This window comes from Ovis canadensis, chromosome 21 (genome assembly GCF_042477335.2).
Source record: "Ovis canadensis isolate MfBH-ARS-UI-01 breed Bighorn chromosome 21, ARS-UI_OviCan_v2, whole genome shotgun sequence".
In the NCBI taxonomy this organism is placed as follows: Eukaryota; Metazoa; Chordata; class Mammalia; order Artiodactyla; family Bovidae; genus Ovis; species Ovis canadensis.
Window position 1 is genome coordinate 60,163,482 of NC_091265.1, and position 19,511 is coordinate 60,182,992.

The 19,511-nt window shown below is 59.2% G+C and overlaps 1 protein-coding gene across 4 annotated transcripts; it reads left to right on the plus strand.

Annotated features, from left to right (window-relative positions):
- Positions 1-6,928: 6,928 nt before the first annotated feature.
- OVOL1 (ovo like transcriptional repressor 1) lies at positions 6,929-18,522 on the plus strand. 4 transcript variants are annotated; one of them, XM_069566265.1, is made up of 5 exons: positions 6,929-7,224; positions 7,316-7,797; positions 14,180-14,397; positions 16,054-16,243; positions 16,409-18,522. In XM_069566265.1, the coding sequence occupies exons 2-5, from the start codon at positions 7,698-7,700 to the stop codon at positions 16,702-16,704; spliced, it is 804 nt and encodes a 267-aa protein (XP_069422366.1). In that variant the 5' UTR covers positions 6,929-7,224; positions 7,316-7,697; the 3' UTR covers positions 16,705-18,522. The 4 variants fall into 4 exon arrangements, with proteins under 4 accessions (XP_069422366.1, XP_069422367.1, XP_069422368.1 ...); XM_069566267.1 differs by having other exon boundaries at positions 7,183-7,213; XM_069566266.1 differs by having other exon boundaries at positions 7,158-7,797.
- The last annotated feature ends 989 nt before the right edge of the window (positions 18,523-19,511 follow it).

The window sequence follows — 19,511 nt, forward strand, 5'->3', positions numbered from 1 at the left end:
ACAGGCTCGGGGGGTGAAGTGGATCATGAGTACTTGGGGCTCTCGGTGTGGCCGCTGGGGGGTGTGCGAGGTGCAGTCCCTGGCGGCCGCGGGCCTGGCGGAACCGGTCGGGCAGGCGCCGCAGGACTTGGCTTCGCTTCCCCGACGCCAGCTCCGGGCCCCCCACCCGCTCGGCTTGGGGGCGCGGAGCCGGCGCCGGGAACGAGGCAGGCGGAAGCTGTTGACCTTTGCCGGAGGCCGTGCCGACGATCGGCTAGGGTAAAGCTGGCGGGGCCAAGTCACCAGCTGCTATGAAGCAGGAAGACAACGGGATGCAGACGTGCGGACTGGCAAGGCCCGGCGGGTCACGGGGCTCCCAGGACGCTTAGCACGGACCAGGAAACTGAGGCCTTGCGCCGCAGATCTGGGGTCAAGCAGTGCCCGAGCCCAGTTACCTTGACTTAAAGAGGGCTGGACCAGGGCTCTTTGGGGGCACGCAGGAGGCTGAGCCGGGGGCTCACCTAGCAGCTTCTTCTGGGTCCGGGGTCCAGGCTGCAGAGGCCTCACTGACCGCAGGTTTCCAGGGCACAGAACCACAGGTGTCCAGACCCCACACCCACAGCCCACTGGTCTGAGAAACGCCCCAGGCTCTAATTAGCCTGTTTCGAAGATGAAACAGGCCTGAGCCCCCATTCTAGCTGCTGCCAACTGGTTTCTCTCCTTTCCCCAAGCTTGGCAGTCCCCTCCCTATTCCCATCCCGCTGCCCTCCAGAGGAGAGGTGGTAGGGAGTGGTGGGGTAGAGAGAGCTGGAGAAGAGGCTTTCTGGGTGCCCAAAGTGCCAGGCGGATCCACCCCAAAGGACAAGTTCAGCTGGAAAACCTAGTCCCAGCTCCTCTAGGCCCCGGCTCCATAGTTGACTCATAGGCGGCAGCCCCAAACTACTTCCCTCTAGGTGCCTCAGTTTCCCCACCTATAAAATGGGAGTGATGACTCCTGCCAGGGAGGCTGCAGGGTGGGGGTGTCTGCTAATTAAGTCTAAGATGAAAGAGGCCAAGATGACAGCAACCCTGGGAGGGAAGGCAGCTTGGGGGTAACAAGGAGCCTGTCTGGTTTCCCTGTCTGAGGCCCAGAGGGTGCTGATAACTGCACATCCCCAGCCATCACCACTTACAGGGAGGGAACAATGATTATTAAGCCCCTTTTTACAGTGGAGGAGCCAGGCTTCAAAGGGTCAGGAAATATGATGCTGGCTCTGGCCCCCGCTCGGCCTCTGACAGCCGCCAGTCTTTCAGAACCTTGGCTCCTTGGGGCCCAGGGTCTAGAGGGAGGGAGTTCTTGGCGCTGTGCTTCTGGATGCTGTGGTGGGAGCATCCGCATGGATTCATGGAGGTAGGGACCTGATGATGGGGTCCGTTCACAGAGGAGGAAAGGGAGGCCCAGCCGGGTGTAGTCACTTGCTCAAAGTCACAGAGCTCCTAAAAAGTGGAGTCCAGCCTTCAGGCAACAGCCCTGTGCCACCCCTGACTTGGCCCGCCACTCAGGGCAGCTACTCTCTGCCTTCACTTGCCTGCCCAGGTGTCTGCTCCCGTGGGAGTGGGCTGCTGGTACTGCCCCTGGCACAGGCCAGGCACTACACTGAGCTTAGTCCACCAGCACCGAATCTGCAGTCAGCAAGCCCACCCCTAAGAGTGACCTTCCAGCCCAGAGGCCCTGGGTGTGGGCTGCAGCAGGGAACTCCCCACTCCATCCCCCCGGCTCATTTCTTCTCTTTCTGCTGTTTCCATCCTCCTCAGGGCAGCTCAGTTCTGGGGAGACATGAGACACAAGGCTTAAAATAGGGAAAGTCCGTTTCCAGAGGGGTCCGAGTCACGGTTTTCTCATCTGTGAAATGGGAGATAACCCATCCTCACAGCACTGGCACTAGGGATATAGAGGCGCTTTAAAAAGAGCACATCGGGGAGCTTCAAAAGGGAGGGGATACGTGTATACGTATGGCTGATTCATGCTGAGGTTTGACAGAAAACAAAATTCTGTAAAGCAATTATCCTTCAGTTAAAAAATAAAAATTTAAAAACTATTTATGTAAAAAAAGAGCACATCAATTTGCAAATCCATAGAGAGCAGAGCCATGGGTACCAGGGGCTGGGGTGTGGGAGGAATAGACAGTGGCTGCTAATGGGTAGGGGTTCCTTTAGGGGGCAATGAAAGTGTTTCTGAAGACAGTGGTGATGACTGCACAGCTCTGTGCAGATACTAAAACCCACTGAACTGGGAATTCCCTGCTGGTCCAGTGGTAGGTCTTCGTGCTCTCACTGCTGAAGGTGCAGGTTTAATCTCTGCTGGGGGAACTAAGGTCCTACAAGCATGGCCCAAAACAAAACCAAACCCCGCTCACTGACTTGTACACTTTGAAAGGGTGAATTTTATGGGTATGTGAACTATATCTAAATAAAGCTACTAAAAATGATGTTAAAAGAGGTCCCTCATGTACAGAACTTACACTGGGGGAGAATGGAACAGACAAGACAAAATTTCATGGGAAGAGATGCTGCAAAAAATAATAATAAAATAAGGTAATGGGACAGAAGTGACTGGTGGGACAAGGATTTAGCTGGGGTGCTCAGAGAGGTCTCTTAGAAGAGGGCATGTCTGGCTGAAACCTGAGTGAGCAGAGAGAGCCAGTTATCAAGTGGGGAAATGCCTTGAGGCAGAAGGAGCAGCGGAGGAGAGGCCTGAGCTGGGAACCAGCTTTGGCCAGTTCAGTGGCCAGAGAGCTAACAGCGTGGCGGGCATACACATAACCAGCGGGAAGGGAGACAAACGGGGTCAGGAGGCCAGCGGGGCCAGAGCATGCTGGGCCCCAAGGACTCCAATCAGTTCCCAAGGATCGGAGTGGGAAACACGGAGAGTGAGGTGTAGGCAGATTCCAGGTGCCCTGGAAACCCACAGGACAAAACTCAGCAAGCGATGTCAGTGTTGCGCGCAGCACTTCACAGTTCGTCAGGGGCTTTGCAGCGTCCACGGGACTCCTGTCAAACAGGGCTGGAAAGGCCACTATTTGAGCCAGGCAGAGACCTCAGCTGCCCGAGCACCAGCAATCTGCTTTAAGGCTGAGTCCATTCTCAAGACCTGCTAGTCCTCCCGGCCAAAGCAAATCAGAAGCATCTCTTGACAGCAGGGTTGGAACTTGGAGCCCTCCGTACAGAGGTGGCTTAGCCCAGGTCCCTGGCTGGGGCAGCCGGACTCCAGGACCAGTGTTCTGCTTGTCTTCTCAGCACAGCTCCTGGAAGCTCTTCCATCTCCAGCCACCATGCTTTAAGCCTAAACCCCACCCTCACCCCCTCCCAGTTCCTCCCAGAAGTCTTCTCTGAGAACAGGAAGGGGTTAAAACTTCTCCATCCAACTCCTGCCCTGGCTCTCCCCAGAGCTGCTCAGGATGGGAACCAAGCACTGAAGGTGGGTGCCAGCAACCAGTCTTTGGGGAGCATGGTCCTTACTTGCCTGTTGGGGTTCTGTCTCCTCACACCCCTGTCCACTGTACCAAAGAGACAGGTCTGCTGAGGACACTTGGAATCAGCACTCGTGGCTCGTTTTGCAGCCAGCCCAGGCCACCATCCCCTCCTGCTTGGACCATGACAGTAGCTTCCTCACTGATCTCCCTGCTGCCACCCTCAGCTCCCCTCCCCTGTTGATGCACTCCCTTTCCCCCATCGCGGACCCCAAGGCTGCCCGTTGCCCTGAGCCTCACAAGACATGGCAGACTTGCCTCTCCAAGCTCAGACCTTACACTCTCCCATCCTCTCATGATCCAGCCACCCTTCAGTTCATCACACACAGACACACACCTGGGGCACATTCCTGTTCTGGGGCCATTGAGCCATCTGATCCATCTACACTTCATGCTCTTCCCTGATCTGCACAGCTGGCTCCTACCTCTCATTCAGAGCTCAGTGCCCCTTGCCTGTCACCTGAAATCAGTCCTGAATATTCACTGGAAGGACTGATGATGAAGCTGAAGCTTCAATACTTAGGCTATCTGATTCGAAGAACTGGAAAAGATCCTGATGCCAGGAAAGACTGAAGGCAGGAGAAGGGGTGACAGAGGATGAGATGGTTGGATGGCATCACCAACTCCATGGACATGAGTTTGAGCAAGCTCTGGGAACTGGTGATGGACGGGGAAGCCTGGCGTGCTGCAGTCCGTGGGGTTGCAGAGTCAGACACAACTGAGTGACTGAACTGAACTGCCTGTCACCATCCACCACTAATTGAATGTCCTGCACCACACTAATCGTTTCCGTCTTTGTTTGCCTTGCATCACAGGATACCCAGGGCTACCATATAGTGGGTGTTCAATGAACATTTGTTGACTGAATTAAAGAAGGAGAGAATGATATTGAACCGGCGCTGTGTGAACAGAGCAGAAGGTGCTTGCCCTTATGGAGCTCACAGTTCAGTGTTTACCCAAGTTCACATATACTGTCTAGTTCTAGATAAACTAGAACCAGAGACCATAAATCAGAAACCACACACTGACAGCCCACAGGTCAAATCTGCCCCACAAATGTATTTTATTTGACTCATTTCTTTTCCTTTTTTTTTAAGTGAAGTCGGTGTTTAAAAACTGGTAGGTTTCAAGGAATTCCCTGGAGGTTCAGTGGTTGGGACTCCAAACTTTTGGTGTTGAGGGCCTGGGTTCAATCCCTGACTGGGGAGCTAAGATCCTACAAGCCACACAGAGAAGCCATAAATAAGTAAATGATAAAAATTGGTAGATCTCACACACACATTTCGATTTCCAGTTCCCAAATGGACGAAAGTGGCACCACTGGGTTTCTGTGGTTGAATGACATGCTTGCCACGGGTACTCTAGGTAGTCACATTCTCCATGCCACCCCCGATTTCCGAGAGCTGCCTTGTGTCACTAAACTGACATTATAGTTTTCCTTATAATAATTTAAAAAATAGTTAGCTCTGCATTTATGCCTCTAGCAAAAGTTGGAACATGAAAGACTGTGTCACCTGAGTCAAGAAACATAGGCTAGGGGCTTCCCTGGTGGCTCAGTGATGAAAAATCTGCCTGCCAGTGGAACACTGATCCATGATCCGGGAAGATCCCATATGCAACTAAGCCCGTGGGCCGCACCTATTGAGCCTGTGCTCGAGAGCCTGGGACCCGCAATTACTAAGCCCATGCGCAGCAACTACTGAAGCCTGAGCACCTAGAGCCCATGCTCCACAACAAGAAAAACCACCACAACGAAAAGCCCCGAGCAGCAACAAAGACCCAGCATAGCCAATAAATAAATCATTTAAAAAAAAAAAACATACGCTATTCATCCATTCAATAAATATTCATTGACACCCACTATGTGCCAGGCACTGTTACAGATGCTGCAGATACAGTGGTGGACAACACAGACAAATCTCTCTCCTTCCCAGGGCCTCATTCTTTTTTTTTTTTTTTTCCCCAGGGCCTCATTCTATACACTGGGTACACTGGGGAACTTTCTTTCCACAAGTGAAGACACCTGAGTTCGTCCCCCATAAGAAGGACTGCCCGTGTCCAGCATTATCCATGAAGACTTCATCAGAGTTTCCACAAAGTCCCTACTGTGTCCCAGCCCGTTAAGGTCTGGTACAACCAGGGTGCTCAATAAACATTTATCGGATGTTTGAGAGTCCAGGGTAAGAGTCCAGGCTAAGAGTGGATGGTTGACAAGGTAAGTGTGGGCTGTGGGAGGCACAGTCTTGGGAAAGGAGGGGCAAGGGGGCAAACATTAATGCCCCTGCCAGATCTCACACCATCCTCAACACAGCCCCAGGACGTAGACAAGGGATTCTCAGGTCACGGACAATACAGGCTGGAAAGGAAAGCTCCTCCACCAGCCAGACTCCTGCGTTCCCGGAAGGTAGAGAGGAGGAGGCCCATCTGGCCCCTAAGTCCACCCTTTCCCCACCCACCCAGGGTGTGCTCTGCAGAAGTCCTGTGGGGGTATGTTAAGGGCCTCTGGAACCTCCCTCTTTCAACTACCTTCTTCCACTACATGCCTGAAAGTCCACCATAGGCAGGCTGCTCCTTTTCTGACTCCTGACTTTTGAACTGTGTGAATTCATTTATCAGATTCATTTCCTCCTAATCTGTCTCAGCAAACATTTAATATGTGAGAAAGGTGTGTGTGTGGCCGGGACTCTGAAATATTAGTTTATTTTACATGGCGGAAGTGAGGGGAGCTAAAAGAGGAAGGGGTCCCATCCGTGCCCTTACTAGTCAGCTGGTAAGAGAAGCCCAGTGGCCCAAGCATCACAGTTACTGTGCCTCACGGGGCCCACCAGGTGCTTCTGAGGAGGGCGGGGGGCTCCCTCCAGGAGGCTGGGCCTGGGGACTGGGCAGGGCATGGTGAATGGTTGGAGTGAGGGGTCCCAGGCTGAACCGGAGCCCAGGGTAGGACACAAGCTCTTTGCCTGCCGTAGCTGCAGCCAGGCGAAGGAAGCTGGTCTTCCACCATCCGCGCCCCCCCCCCCCCAGTCTTGCTGCATCCGAAATAGGGCCATCTGGGACAAAGACGAGGGCTTTGGGGGTGGGGCGCGGGGTAAGCCCCAATGGCTAAGGCGCTGGGGTCTTTCGGGAAGGCGGCGAACTCAGAGCGGTTTAAAATGACCCTTCCTCCACGAAGCCTTCCACACCTGCCCGGCGGAAAGGCGGGCTCTCGGCGGCCCCGGGCCCGGCGGGTGCTCTCCGCTTTGTATTGCGGCCGGCGCGGCCTGGCCTGCGGGTCCACCCGCCTGCGCGCTCCTGCGGCCCCGCGTGCCATTCCGCACGGAGCCGGCAACCAGCCAATACCTCTGGGCTGAGCCACGAATTGCTCAGCCAAGCCTTTGAGACCCGGGGCCGCCTGGGCCCAGGCCCGGTTCAACAAGTGTGGGCCGGGCCGCCCAGTCTCGCCCGACGGCTTCGCGCCTCCCCAGGCGCCCGGGGCGCGCCGGGCCCCGTCGGGCGAGTTTCACTTCATCACCGGCGGAGCGTGCGAGCGCCGGATAACGTTGCCCCTTCCCCTCCCCTGCTCGTCGGCTCTCTCTCTCCGAAACTCCGGTTGGCGAACGCTAGCCCTCCCGCTGGGCGGCAACCGGGCCGGCCCGGCAGCCGGGTGCCCTGCTCCCGCCCCCGCCCGGCCACCCCGCCCAGGCCGCGAGGCCACCTCACCGGCAGCGGAATGGAAACCGGTTCGACAGGTAACAAATAGGTGGGTTGTCACCGTTATTTCCCAACGCATGCGCCGTCGCTCCCCGGGCCACTCCAAGCTAATTAGCTCGATCACCCCCTCCCCGCCCCAGCCACCAACACACACCGCCGCGAGCCAATAAAGCGTGAACCCGTCCGGCCGGCTAGCACTTTAAGACTCCGCGAGCGGCCGCGAGGAACGCCAGTCGCGCCGGGAGACGCTTCCCCGCCGCCCGCTGCACCTGGCTGCAGGGGACCTCATTGGGACCGGAGGACGCAACAGCTCCACCGAGCTGAAACGGGCGCGCGCCGTCCCGGCGTGGCACGGCCTCCCGGCGGAACGGAACGCGGGGCGCTTTGGCTACTTCTTCTCCGACCTGCCCCCCTCCCCACCCCCAGCCACCCCCCGCCCGCCTCCAGCCCGGCCTGGGAAAGGTGGGACGACTCCGGCTCTAGTTGCGGAAGCGGCCCGTGCCGCGCGAGGAGGGTTCGAAGATGCCCCGAGCGTTTCTGGTAAAGAAGCCGTGCGTCTCCACGTGCAAGAGGAACTGGAGCGAGCTCCCCGACGAGGAGCGCGGCGAGATCTACGTGCCAGGTGAGGCGCCCGGCCAGCGCGCCCCGAGCCCCGCGCCGCTGAGAGGACGCCGGGCCCCGTCGAGCGGCCGGCGTGCGGGGCGCCGTGGCGCGGAGCCCGGCGGCCGGAGCAGCAGCGGCGCTCGATTTAATGTTTAAGCGGCCGCGGCCCCGTTAGCCCGCGCGGGCGCGGCCGACCCCGGGCGCCGGGGGGAGGGGAGGGCAGGGCGGGCGGAAGGAGCGGCCATGTGGGGGCGGGGTGGGCGCGGGGGGACAGCGGTTCCCAGGCCCCGGCGGGGGCGCGCGGGCCCGCGTGGGGCCGCCCTCCCCTCCACCGGCCCGAGCCGCTGCGCAGGGGAGGCAACGGGGTGTCACCGCCCCGGCGACCCTCCACTCTCGCGTCGTAAATCCAGAAAGCCGGGGCTTTTATGAGGCGGGCGGAGGGCACTGGAGCGGTGTCACTTTGGGGGGGCCGGGAGCGAGCTGGAGTTTGGGCTGAGGTTTGTGCAAATGCAAGAGAAGACCCAGAGCGTAGGCCACCTTCATTGCTCTCTCCGTTTCCCCCACAACACGGGTGGCCAGAAGGTCCCCATGGGGGTCGGGCAGGCAGGGAGCCCCCCAGCCGTGGGGAACGCCAGACGGCCGGGAAGGCGCCCGGCTGCATCCCACCAGCCCTTAAGACAAAGGTGGGATCGGGTCTCACCTCGGTTAGAAACGCGCCTCCTTCAGCCTCGAAGAGGACACCAGTGAGCTGAAAGGGGGTTTAAAGAACCCATCCCACAGCCAGGGACCAGCCCGGGGGAAGCTGGGGCAGCCAGTTTATTTTCGGAAGACGCCTTGACAGCGTCGGAGTCAACTTGGAATGAGTAAACCTAGTTGTTTCTTGCCCCGGCGGCATCTTCCTTATTAGTCTTCTGTCCGCCCCACCCCCAACAGAATCTTTGGTCGGGAGCGAGCCGGTTTCCTTCGGAACTCCCCCTCCCCAGGCCTGGGGGGTGGGGCAGGGGATGCGCTGAACACCCTGCCCAGCGCCTCCAAGGGGGGAGAGGTTGTAATTAACCAACCGACTTTGACCCTTGATCTGCAGGCTCCCCGGCACCGCCCCAGGCCTTGTAGGAAAGTGGCGAAATGAGGGCGGTGAGGGGCCCTGTGAGGGCTCTTGCCTCAGTTTCTCTCCTGAATGCATGGTTGGAGACAGTGAGTGGAACGGTGGCCTGAGCGATATGAGGATCCTATGACCTAGGGTGCTGGCAGGGTGTTTCACAGCTTAGCCTTGGCTCAAGCTCCTTGGCCCCTGTCTACAGCCTCCTTAAGACGAGAGAATGTTCCAAGCCCTGATGATCCCAGTGGGGAAACTGAGACATCAAGGGAAGTGAGCAGGCCCAGGATTCTCTGTGCGGTTTCTTGCTTCTCCAAGTTCCCCAGGGAGTTGATGGTGTTTCAGGTCCGGAAGGGGTGAGGGTGAGGGCCATGGGCCCCCTTCCTTGCTCCTGCTCCTCCCTCACCTGTGTTTGACTTACTGCTTAGCTGCTCCTTGGGATCTGATAAACCGAACTTGGACTGTGTTAAAGGTGAGCGGAGCCTTGCTTGAGACTCAGTGTGCTGTTATTTTTAGTTTTATTTCACATCCCAATCAGTAACAGATCATGTGGTGACTTTTACAAAGGACAAAGAAATTCCGCTTGTTCAAATCGTTGGCTGCCTTGTGTCCTAGTGGTTTTCCCCACCGCAGTTCTGGTGGCCATGGTGGGAGTGGCGGTGGGGGGCGGGGGTACCTACACCCAGGGACAGGCCCAGCAGGTGCGGAGGAGGGCATCTGGATGTCTGTGCCACCTGCTGCTGCTGTCCAGGTGAGGGGAGCTGCTCAGCCTGCAGGACCACCCTGGACGTAGGGTGGGGTCTGACCTGGAGATGCAGGTGAGAATTTGCCAGGCAAAGTCCTGTGGGGTCAAGCCAAGAGTAGAAGTCAAAGAACTGACTTTTGCCCCTCAAAACCATGTGGCCCACTAGCTTTCCCACAGTTTTTGGAAATGAGAAAGCGAATGTTCTCGGGCTCCGCTCGGGCGCCTCAGATGGCAGGAGAGTGGGGAGTGTGTTTTGTGGTGGCCTGTCCCCTGACTGGGCCATTCCATCACCAGCGGACCATGACCCCAGGAGCCGGCTGGGCACGTTTCCTTCACCCCACCCCACCGACTCAGCACATTGTGACCAGCTAAGCATTGACCCCGTCCGGTCCCCCCGGGAGAGGCACTGGGAGGGCTGGGGAACGAAGCGTTTGAGGTCTGACCTTCCCACCCCAGTCCTCTGAGACCCTCAGAGCAGCAAAGAATGCCTGCAAAGAACGGCTTTACTGGCTGAAGGCTCTGGCCCCTGGCCTGGCAGTTGTGACTCCAGGGCCCCAGGCTGACCAGCACTCCAGCATCTTCTCTGAGGCACAATTTTAAAGGCTTCCCACCCTCAGTCCCCTGGCCTCAGTCTCCCCCCAAAGCTGAGGGAAAGGCCCAGAGGTGGGCACAGGGGCTGGAAGGCCATGGGGGTGGGAGACGGTGCCACTCCTGCTGGGAGCATTGAAAGGGCTCATGGTTAAGAAGCCCTTTCTTTGGGCCCCCCTGGCCTCCATCTCCCTGGCATTTCTCCTGCTGTGTCAGTACTGACTGTGGGAGGGCTGCTGGTTTCTTGAGGATGAACTCAGGCACCTGTACCCAGGAGCTAAATTCCATCTCCTGGACCAAAGAGGAAGCCCCAGGAACAGAGAGGAACGAGGATAAAGCGGGGGTCCTCCTGGCCCCTGCTGAGAGGAATAGCCAAAGGCTGGGACGGACCTGGAGGGGCCGACCCAGCCTGGAAGCTGAAGGACACGCGCCAGCCATGAGCATCCGGGGGCCTCTGCCCTCTCCCCAGCTTGGGACACAGCATCTGTGGGCCCTTCTGCCAATTCCCCAGCACGTGCCCTCCCCAGGGAGGCAGCCAGGCTGAGGTGGGGGCCTGGAGCTTCCCCAGCCTGGCTCTGACGAGGCCATGTGGGTTGCTGGGCAGCTCTCTTTCCGGGCCAGCCGAGATAGGAAGCCTGAAAAAGTCAGCTTGGGGCCCCAGCGTACACGTGTTGGGGTGGGATGGAGTGGAGCTGGGGCGCGATTATGCCTCTGATGGTAATTATTCTAATTCCTGGGAAGGGTTGGCAGTGAGGTCTCCATGGAGCAAGGCTGGGAAGGTAGGCAGCCAGCCCATGGGTGGGAAGGGTGGGCTCAGTGGGCTCCCTGGCTGTCTCACGGGGTGCCATCACCCAAGCTGCCCTGAATCTTTGTCCCTCGCTTGGGTGACCTGAGGCAGAATCCTGCCAGACTGTTTGTCCCAGAAAGAGAGCAGGTGAGGACGAGTCCTCTGGGCACAGGGAGGACAGGAGCAGAGTGTGGCCATTGGTGACGTCAGGCTTCCTCTTTAACTCTGTTCACTCTCAGCTGGGGTAGCGTGGCCTCCCACAGGGGGCTCCCGGTGCTGCCCCGGGAGGGAGGGTGGGCAGCACGCAAATGCTGCCCAGTCCTGCGGCGTCTGCCCGGGCGTGAGGGCTGGGGTGTGCCGGGTGACCAGCGCTGTGGACTCGGTATGAAAAACCGTTGGCGGAGGGGGGAAGGTCCTGTCTGAGGGGAACACTTGGCGTTCACAGGATGGGAACCACAGGCTGAGAGATGGCCCGTTGTGTTTCCAGGGCTGCCCACCTCGGGCGGTTGGCTTCACTGGCTTCCTTTGAAGAAACTGACCTGGGGGCGGGAGGAGACGGGTACGGGGACCGTGCCCTTCCCGATGAGGGTGCAAGGCCGCCTGACAGGAGCCGGGGCTGTGCTCCGCCCCGGTTCAGGGCTGAGCTGAGCCCCGACCCCCTTCCAGGTCGGTGCAGCCCCAGCCTCTGGGAGGCGGAGGCTGGGTGTCCTCACGCCTCCTTCGGCTGCTCTGCCCAGAGAGCCCGGCCCTGGCCTGAGGCTTTGGATGGGGAGGACCCAGCACCCTGTCTGGTATTTGGGCCAGGAGCTTGAGGGACTTGCTGAAGGCCGAGGAGTGGGGAGAAGGCCTTTTGGGGGGGCAGGGGGAGCTGCTCTGAACCCCTCATCCAGGTGGAGGCAAGCTGGGCAGACAGAAGGGGAGCCCTCGAACGCCTGAGGCTGCGGGGAGAGGACCCGGCTGGCGTGGCCTGGCCACGCTCCTCAGCTGTGGGCGGGCGATGAGTAGCCACAGCGGCCGCCACCTTGCCGGAAACGTCTAATTAGGGGACAGAGAGCAGCACCGGCAGGACCCAACCAGTTCTGCTTCCTGCGACTCAGTGACACCCAGCCACAGGAGCGGCTCGCGGGCGAGTGGACACGCTCCTCGGGGTGGCGGGAAGGCAGGTTTGGCTGGGTGGGCAGGAGGAAGCGAGCACCCCACCCTGATGGCCTCACCTGCCCCTGGCTTGGGGTAGAAGCCGCACGGAAGCGGGCCAGGCAGGCCCGCTCCCTGTCCCCGGCTCCCTGGCACCATCATTTTGGGGTTTCTGTGGAATGAGAGAGGCAGGCACTGGTCTCTCCCCAAACGGGCTGAGATCTCAGAACCCTGGCCTCGGACCCCCCACCCCCACCCCGCTGGTGCAAGGGAGCCAAGGATGATAACTTACTGGGGTGCAAACCGGTTAACCCTTACCTGCAGTCACTCCTCCGTGTGCAGGCGGTGTGGCCCGGCTCCAGCGCTGGGGAGCCTCGCTAACGCTACCCGATACTGAAAGATAGAGAGGGTAGAGGTTCCTGTTTATCTCTACCTGGATTGAAAAATGGAAATTGTCATCCAGCTTTGAGTTCCCAGGCAGGATCTCCAATAGCCACGTAAGCTGGCATCAGCTGAAGCTGCCAGCTCTCAGACACGCCTGCCCTCAGCAGCCCCCGTCCCTGTGGGAAGACTGGGGGGACCCCTGAGAGCTCTGGCCTGACGTCCAGCTGCCCAGAGCTTGGAGAGAGGCCAGGCCGGGGCCAGGCGCTGGTGAATCAACTCCCAGAATGAGGTGGCTCATTAGAATCCCCGAACGGACAGACAGACGGCGCCAGTGCCAGCCGAACGGGTTTGGGTGTCAAACGGGTTTGGGTGTCGGGCAAGCACATTCTTCCCCCGTCAGACCTTTGTTGTACTTTGAGGGGGCGAGAGCCGGGGCCTCTCCCGAAACTGGGGTGCCTCCACAGCTGCCTCTCCTCCATCAGTGTGTCCTCCGCCCCCTCGGGTCCCAGCCCTCCGCCTCCAGCCTCTCCCACTGCGTCTTGCCGGGGCCGCCCCTCCTTGTGTCCCCATCCACTGTCTCACCGGCCAGGGGGCAGTGGTGCAGGGGATCTGTTCATAGCTCTGAAATCCTAAGTCCACCTCCTAAGTCCCCTCCCGGAAGCCCACTCATCCTTTCCTCCCTGTGCCCCTCTTGAGTTTTCCTTCTGAGGCTTGGAGAATGTTCCTAGCTTAGCCTCTCTGGGGGAAAAACACTAAGTTGAAACATTAGATTGTTTGCCTCGGCTCTGGGGGTGTGAGACTCGTCTTTGTCACTCGGGAGACCTCCCCTCCTCTCTAGTCGGGATGGGGTCCAAGCCCCCGTGTGTGAGGTGTCTGCTTGCTGTCGCTGGTGTCACTGCCCGGGGGGGAGCCCAGGCCCTCTAGGCGCCACCGTGAACTGAGCTTGGAGCGGTGAGGAGCGGTCCCTGCTGCGGGGGAGGCTTGCGTCACAGGCAGGCAGGCTGCCCAGGAGACTGTTAGGCCACATCCACCTGCTGCTCCCTGACCTCCTCCCTGCTCGGCCCCGCCCACCTGTCTGCCTGCCAGGCTGGGCCAGCGGGAGTGGGGAGCCTGGAGCCCCAAACAGCCGCAGTGTGAGGGACAGACTGGCCCAAAGGAGGGCGGGGTTAGGACCACCCAGTTCCCCACAACCAGCAGCTGAATCTGCCTGGAGGAGAGGCCCTGAGTGGCCCTGACCACCGGGACCTTCTGGGGCCGTGATGAGTCCCGGGACCCCGGGCCTCCCGTGGTGCGCTTTGTCCCTGCGGGAGCGTGGATGAGACCTGGAATCCACGGGGACTGGCCCAGGTGGGGCCGGCAGACAACTCGGGAGGAATAATTGGTAGCGCAGGTTCGGTCCTCCCAGTTCCGCTAAGACACAAATTACTCAGCGGGCAGGCCTGTGGGCCGTGGCGCTTGGCTGGCGTCACCTGTAATTACCTTAATGGGGTGGGAGGGAGGTGTGGCGGGCAGTGGGCTGGGGGCAGCCCTGCTCTGCCACATGCCTGCGAGGGGCGGGACAGCGGCTCACGGTTCTAGCCAGCTCACTGCCAGGGAGCCCTCCTGAAACCCCACAGAGTCCCCTTTTCTCCTCCAAGCCCTTCACCTGGCTGCTCTTCTCTTCGCAGTCAGCCTGGGCTTCTGCCCGCCACAGCCCTACCAGGAACCAGAGCCCTCGGTGGCCGAACCCCCTTCTTGCCCCCTGGCTTTGGACATGAGCCTTCGGAACTCCAGCTATAGTGTGACCCCCGGGCCCTGCGTGGTGGCCCAGCTGCCCTCCGAAGACATGAGCCGCCTGGCAGGCCCGCAGAGCAGAGACCATGGCTTTCTGCGCACCAAGATGAAGGTACTGATCCTCACAGTGTCCCTGAGGCCCAGGGGCACGTGGGTCCACATGGGTCCTGCCCACGAGACGTGGCCCAAATGAGATTAGGCAGACTGGCTTTGGATCTGGGTCCAGATTTCTACAGATGTGAACCTCCCCGGGGCATAGACAGGGTGAGAAAGAAAAGTAAGTCTGAAGTGAGAATGCCATGCGTTGGGGAGAAGCAGTGAGGTTGGAGAGATGTCCAGCCCTTTGGAGTCCTTTGTGGGGGTTGTTTAGTTTTGTTTTTGGCCTTGAGGGGAGGCAGCCCTTACACAGAAGTCGTTGGAAAAGCGGGGAGGCGTGAGCGCCTGGCCCCTGTCTCTGCCGCCTCAAGAGTGAGGTCTGGGGTCTGCTCGGTGGTCAGCTGTCCCCTGAGGCATGTGCCCAGCAGTCTCTGCCTTGAAGTGTACACTTCCAACCCAGGGCCTTGCATCTGGGGCGGGGCCTGGTGAACCCGGGTTCAGCAGCCAAGGCAGGAAGAAGCACAGGGTGGCGGAAATGGCCCTGCTTTCCAGGAGCACAAGGCCTGCATTCCTGAAAGTTCTGGAACCTGGAAGCACCTGCCAGTGGTGATCTCGTGGAAGGGCTCTCATGGAGCTTCCTGTGAGCCAAGAGACCGGAGAAAACTGTCAGGGAAAGGCTAATCCTCCTCTCTCACCCATGGAGGCCAGGTGTTGTAACCCGCCGGGAATCACCAGGAAATGTGCTAGGCGGCTGACAGGGGAGCTGACACGGCACCCCAATCCCCGAGGGCCTCTCCTCCCAGCCCTTGAGCCCCAGCAGCTAGGGAGCACGTGGAGGGAAAGCAGAGGGCGCGGGACCGTAGATGAGGCAGAGACGTGAGTCCTGACCCCAAACAGCTTGCTCAGTGAGCAACACGGCCTTTACCCAGTGCCAGGAGCAGCACAGGGCCAGGCGGTATGGGTGACAGCGGGGCACCTCGGGCCCGGGGAGCTCAGGCGGCGTGGCCAGTGACAAGGCCACCACAAAGCACAAGCAACCTCTGAGCGTTTAGAGGTAGGGCCCGGAGACCACGTCTCCACTTCTGAACAGATCTGAGGTGTTGCACAGTTACCATGAAAATGAGAAACCTTTATAAAGAGAGTCATCAGGGTGGTAAAGGGACCCAGACGAGACCATGTCAGGCTCAAGAAGCCGGGGCTGGGCTGGCCCATGAGGTGAGGGAGCTCCAGGCCCCCAGCGGCCTCAGCCTGGGAGGGCGGCGCGGAGACCACGACCACGTTGTGGAACCTTCCCCATCCTGAGGCGCAGACTGAGAACTGAGCAGCAGCTAGGGGACGCCTGGGCTCAGCGAAGGGGGGCTTTCTGCCAGGGAGAGTTGCCCTCTTTCTGTCGGGAGCTGGCCGCCTGTCTTTAGAGACGGCAAAGAAGGGCCTTGCAGAGGGACTCAGGAGCCCGACAGGAGGCTGACCGAGCAACAGGAGGCTGACCAAGGACCCAAGGCGGCTTCCGGCCCCACCACCCCATCTCTGGGAGCCAGCGGCCCAGAGGTGTGGCCCCTGGGTGGGCAGCGCCCCTCCTCGGGGCTGGGGGCTGGCGCGGTGCGTCTTCCCGATCTGCCACCTGCAGCCCCAGCTCCTGGGTGTCTGTCACACACACCGCCCTCGCCCACAGGTAACGCTGGGGGACGGTCCCAGCGGAGACCTCTTCACCTGCCACATCTGCCAGAAGGCCTTCACCTACCAGCGCATGCTGAACCGCCACATGAAGTGCCACAATGACGTCAAGAGGCATCTCTGCACTTACTGCGGGAAGGGCTTCAACGACACCTTCGACCTCAAGAGGCATGTGCGCACCCACACAGGTGAGAGGGGCCCGCCCGGCGGCGAGGCCCAGCAGCCGCGTGGCTATGGCGGGGGGCCGGGGTGTTCGGGGCAGACATCCTTCTCCCCTCCCTCGGGCCCCTGGGGAGCTGGGGCTCCTGTGCCCCAGAGCTGGGTCCCTGATGCCCGCGCTACCCACCTTGCAGGTGTGCGGCCCTACAAGTGCAGCCTGTGTGACAAGGCCTTCACGCAGCGCTGCTCTCTGGAGTCCCACCTCAAGAAGATCCACGGTGTGCAGCAGAAGTACGCATACAAGGAGCGGCGGGCCAAGCTGTACGTGTGCGAGGAGTGCGGCTGCACGTCCGAGAGCCAGGAGGGCCACGTCCTCCACCTCAAGGAGCACCACCCCGACAGCCCGCTGCTGCGCAAGACCTCCAAGAAGGTGGCCGTGGCCCTGCAGAACACCGTCACCTCCCTGCTGCAGGGCGCCCACCACGTCTGAGCGGCGGCGCCCCGAGAGGGTGGGGGCGCCTCCTCGCTGCCCCGCCAGCCCGCCCTCTGCGGCTTCCTGCCGGAGCACCCAGGACAGGCCTGGAGCTGGCCACGCGTGCTCGCTCAGGCTGGCACTACTGACCTCTGTTTGTATTTGCACTGGTGTCTTTGGGCAGAGGCTGCTCTGAGCCTGGGCAGCCATGTGGGGCAGGGCGAGGCCGGGACTGCCTTCCCTGTGGAGCAGCTGAGTCCAAAGATAGGACTTCTTCCCAGACGAGGTACGGGAAGGTGATTCTCTTGTCCCTCGCCTCTGAAGCCCCAGGGCAGGGGCAGCTGGTTCCCCGTGGATGGCAGTCGGGTGCCCTTACAAAGGACACCCCGGCAAACACCAGCGATGGAGGAGCTAGCGATGGCCCCCCCGGCTGTGTTCCTCTTGCTCAGGGCTACAGGGCTCTGCTCGTTGACAGGGAGATGCACGTGCGTGTGCACAGCCGTGGACGTGCGTACACAGGAGGCCTTGCCACATATCACCTCATTTTTAAGAAGTCAACTACTGGTGCCAAGGAGGTTTTATTTCTTTTTTAAAAAGATGACAAGTGTACAGATATTAATATATTTTTGGTGCCGATGGCGACTGCTTTTAAGAGAGGATGGAGCTGGCTTTTCTCCTCCCCATGCAGTTCTATTTATCCTGGACATTTCACACCTCCCCTGTGCCTCGGCTGTGGGGTGGCCGCCCTCACCCACCCTCATCTTTCCCGAGATATTTAATCGAAGACTTCCCTCCAGCCCTGGGGGAGGGTGCACTGCGCCCCGTTCTCTCCTCCTGACGGGTCAGCCCATCACAGCTTCTGCCCTTCCCTCCTTGGAATTCTGCCTCCTTCTTACATCCTTTCAAGGCCAGCCTCCGAGTGACCAAGAGCCCCCTGGCCTCCTGATGACAGACCATGGGCAGAACAACTCACCATTCCAGAGGTCGAGGGTTTGTCTGGCTGGGGCCGTGGGGCTAAGACCAGTGGTGGGGTGATGAGTCTGTGATGCGCCCAGGGGTCCACCGCCGGCAGTAACAAGAAGAGTGCAGGGCCAGGCTGCGAGGTCTGCTCTTTCCTGGCTGAGTCAAAAACCCTAGGACAGGAGAAAAAAAAATGGGACAGAGTAATAACCAAACACATCAGAAGCTTCTGGAGGGAGAACAGTATGAGATGGTTAACCAGTTATCTTTGTAGCCTTTTTGCTGTTTTTCTAACGACAGGGTTGGCCCTTGAGCCTCTGAGGAGGGAGCCACCCCTGCACCCCTGCTCCATTAGAAGGACTCGGCCAGGCTCCCCTGGCTTTACCTGGGTTTCCTACTAAGAACAGGAAAGGGCTGTGGGTCAAAAGGGAGAGACAGGCAGGGGCTGGAGCTAGTCTGCCAAAGAATGAGAAGGCAAACTCATTAAAGAGAGCACAGAGCAGGTGGAGCCCCCCTGCAAAGCCAAAGCCCAGGTGGACCCAGCCTTGGCCTCTCCTGCAGCATCCACACAGCCTGGGATGCGGGAGGGGGCCTTCTCTGACAAAGCTCTGAATGTGTGTGGATGGTTTTGGAAGAGTCTTGCTTCATTTTACTTTAGAGCCTGCAAGAGCTGCTGTATTCTGGAAGTTGTAATGTATAAAATAACTTTCTCTGGAAGTTCTGTCTTGTTTACATGTCTGTATCCCTGTGTTTGTTACCTGGTCATTGTTCATCTCTGTGTTCATTGCCTATCCAAGGAAGTTGTAAGGCTCTGTGTTGTCTGTTGTATTTTATAACTTTCCCCTCAGCTAGCAAAATAAAAGAACTGTCACTTTCTGTGTTTCAGCATTTTTGTTCTATAGGCTTTTTTCCCCCACCTACAGGGAAATGAATCAAAACAGTGGATACATTCTATGCAAAGTTTTAGCCTTTTACAGGTAGCAGTGGCCCTCAAGTCAAGACAAGAACCTGCTCGATTAAGTGGCCTGCCCATGGTCTAAGCGGTCAGTGCCTGCTGACCCCAGGACCCCGTTTTGTTCTCCATGGTGGCCACAGGGTCCAGTCTCTTCCCCATACCCTGCCAGGACCAGAGGAGGAAGAGCCGCATTCCCTAAATAGAGGGCGCTTGTCAGTTCTGGGTCAGACTCTTAGCCGTGGGGGTGGTCACACCCACATAGCCTTTGTTCCAGGCCAGGCACATCGTGTATTAGCACCCTTGACCTTCCAGCCACACTGCGATGGGCGCACACTGCTGATGGGGAGGTTGACAGATGGCATGGCACCTCTAGGCAGCTCGAAGTAGAGGGAAACTTAGAGATCACCTGGCCGTGCCCATCACCTACCTAGGATCACTGGGGAGCCCTGATCGCTCTGGGACCTGGGTGCCTGAGTGCCCGTTCAGTGTTCTTCCATCACAGCCTCGCCAGGGATGGAGGAGGCGGCTGCCAGGCCTGGGCCCTTGGCGTACGTTCTGGGAGAAGGGTGGGTAGCCCTGGTGCAGTGAGAAAAAGGAAAACATTGATCTAACCTCCACGGCTCTTCCGTGTGAAGGCAGAGGGTGGAAGGGCCCCTAGCCCTCCCTGTGTCTCTTTAAATAGCCAGGCACAGAGGATTTCTTTTTATCTCTAGAAGCCTCCCAATGTGAATGACAAACCAAATCCCATTTTTCCATGTCCCAGGATGAGCAGAGCCCATTGTTGAAGCCCAGATGATTAACTGCTATGTAAACTTTAGCAGGAGCAAGGTTTCCCGGAAGCCAGGGATGGTGGCTGGGGGAGGGCTCCCTCTGAGGCTCTGCTGCCTCCCCTTCCTCAGCAGAGCTTGGG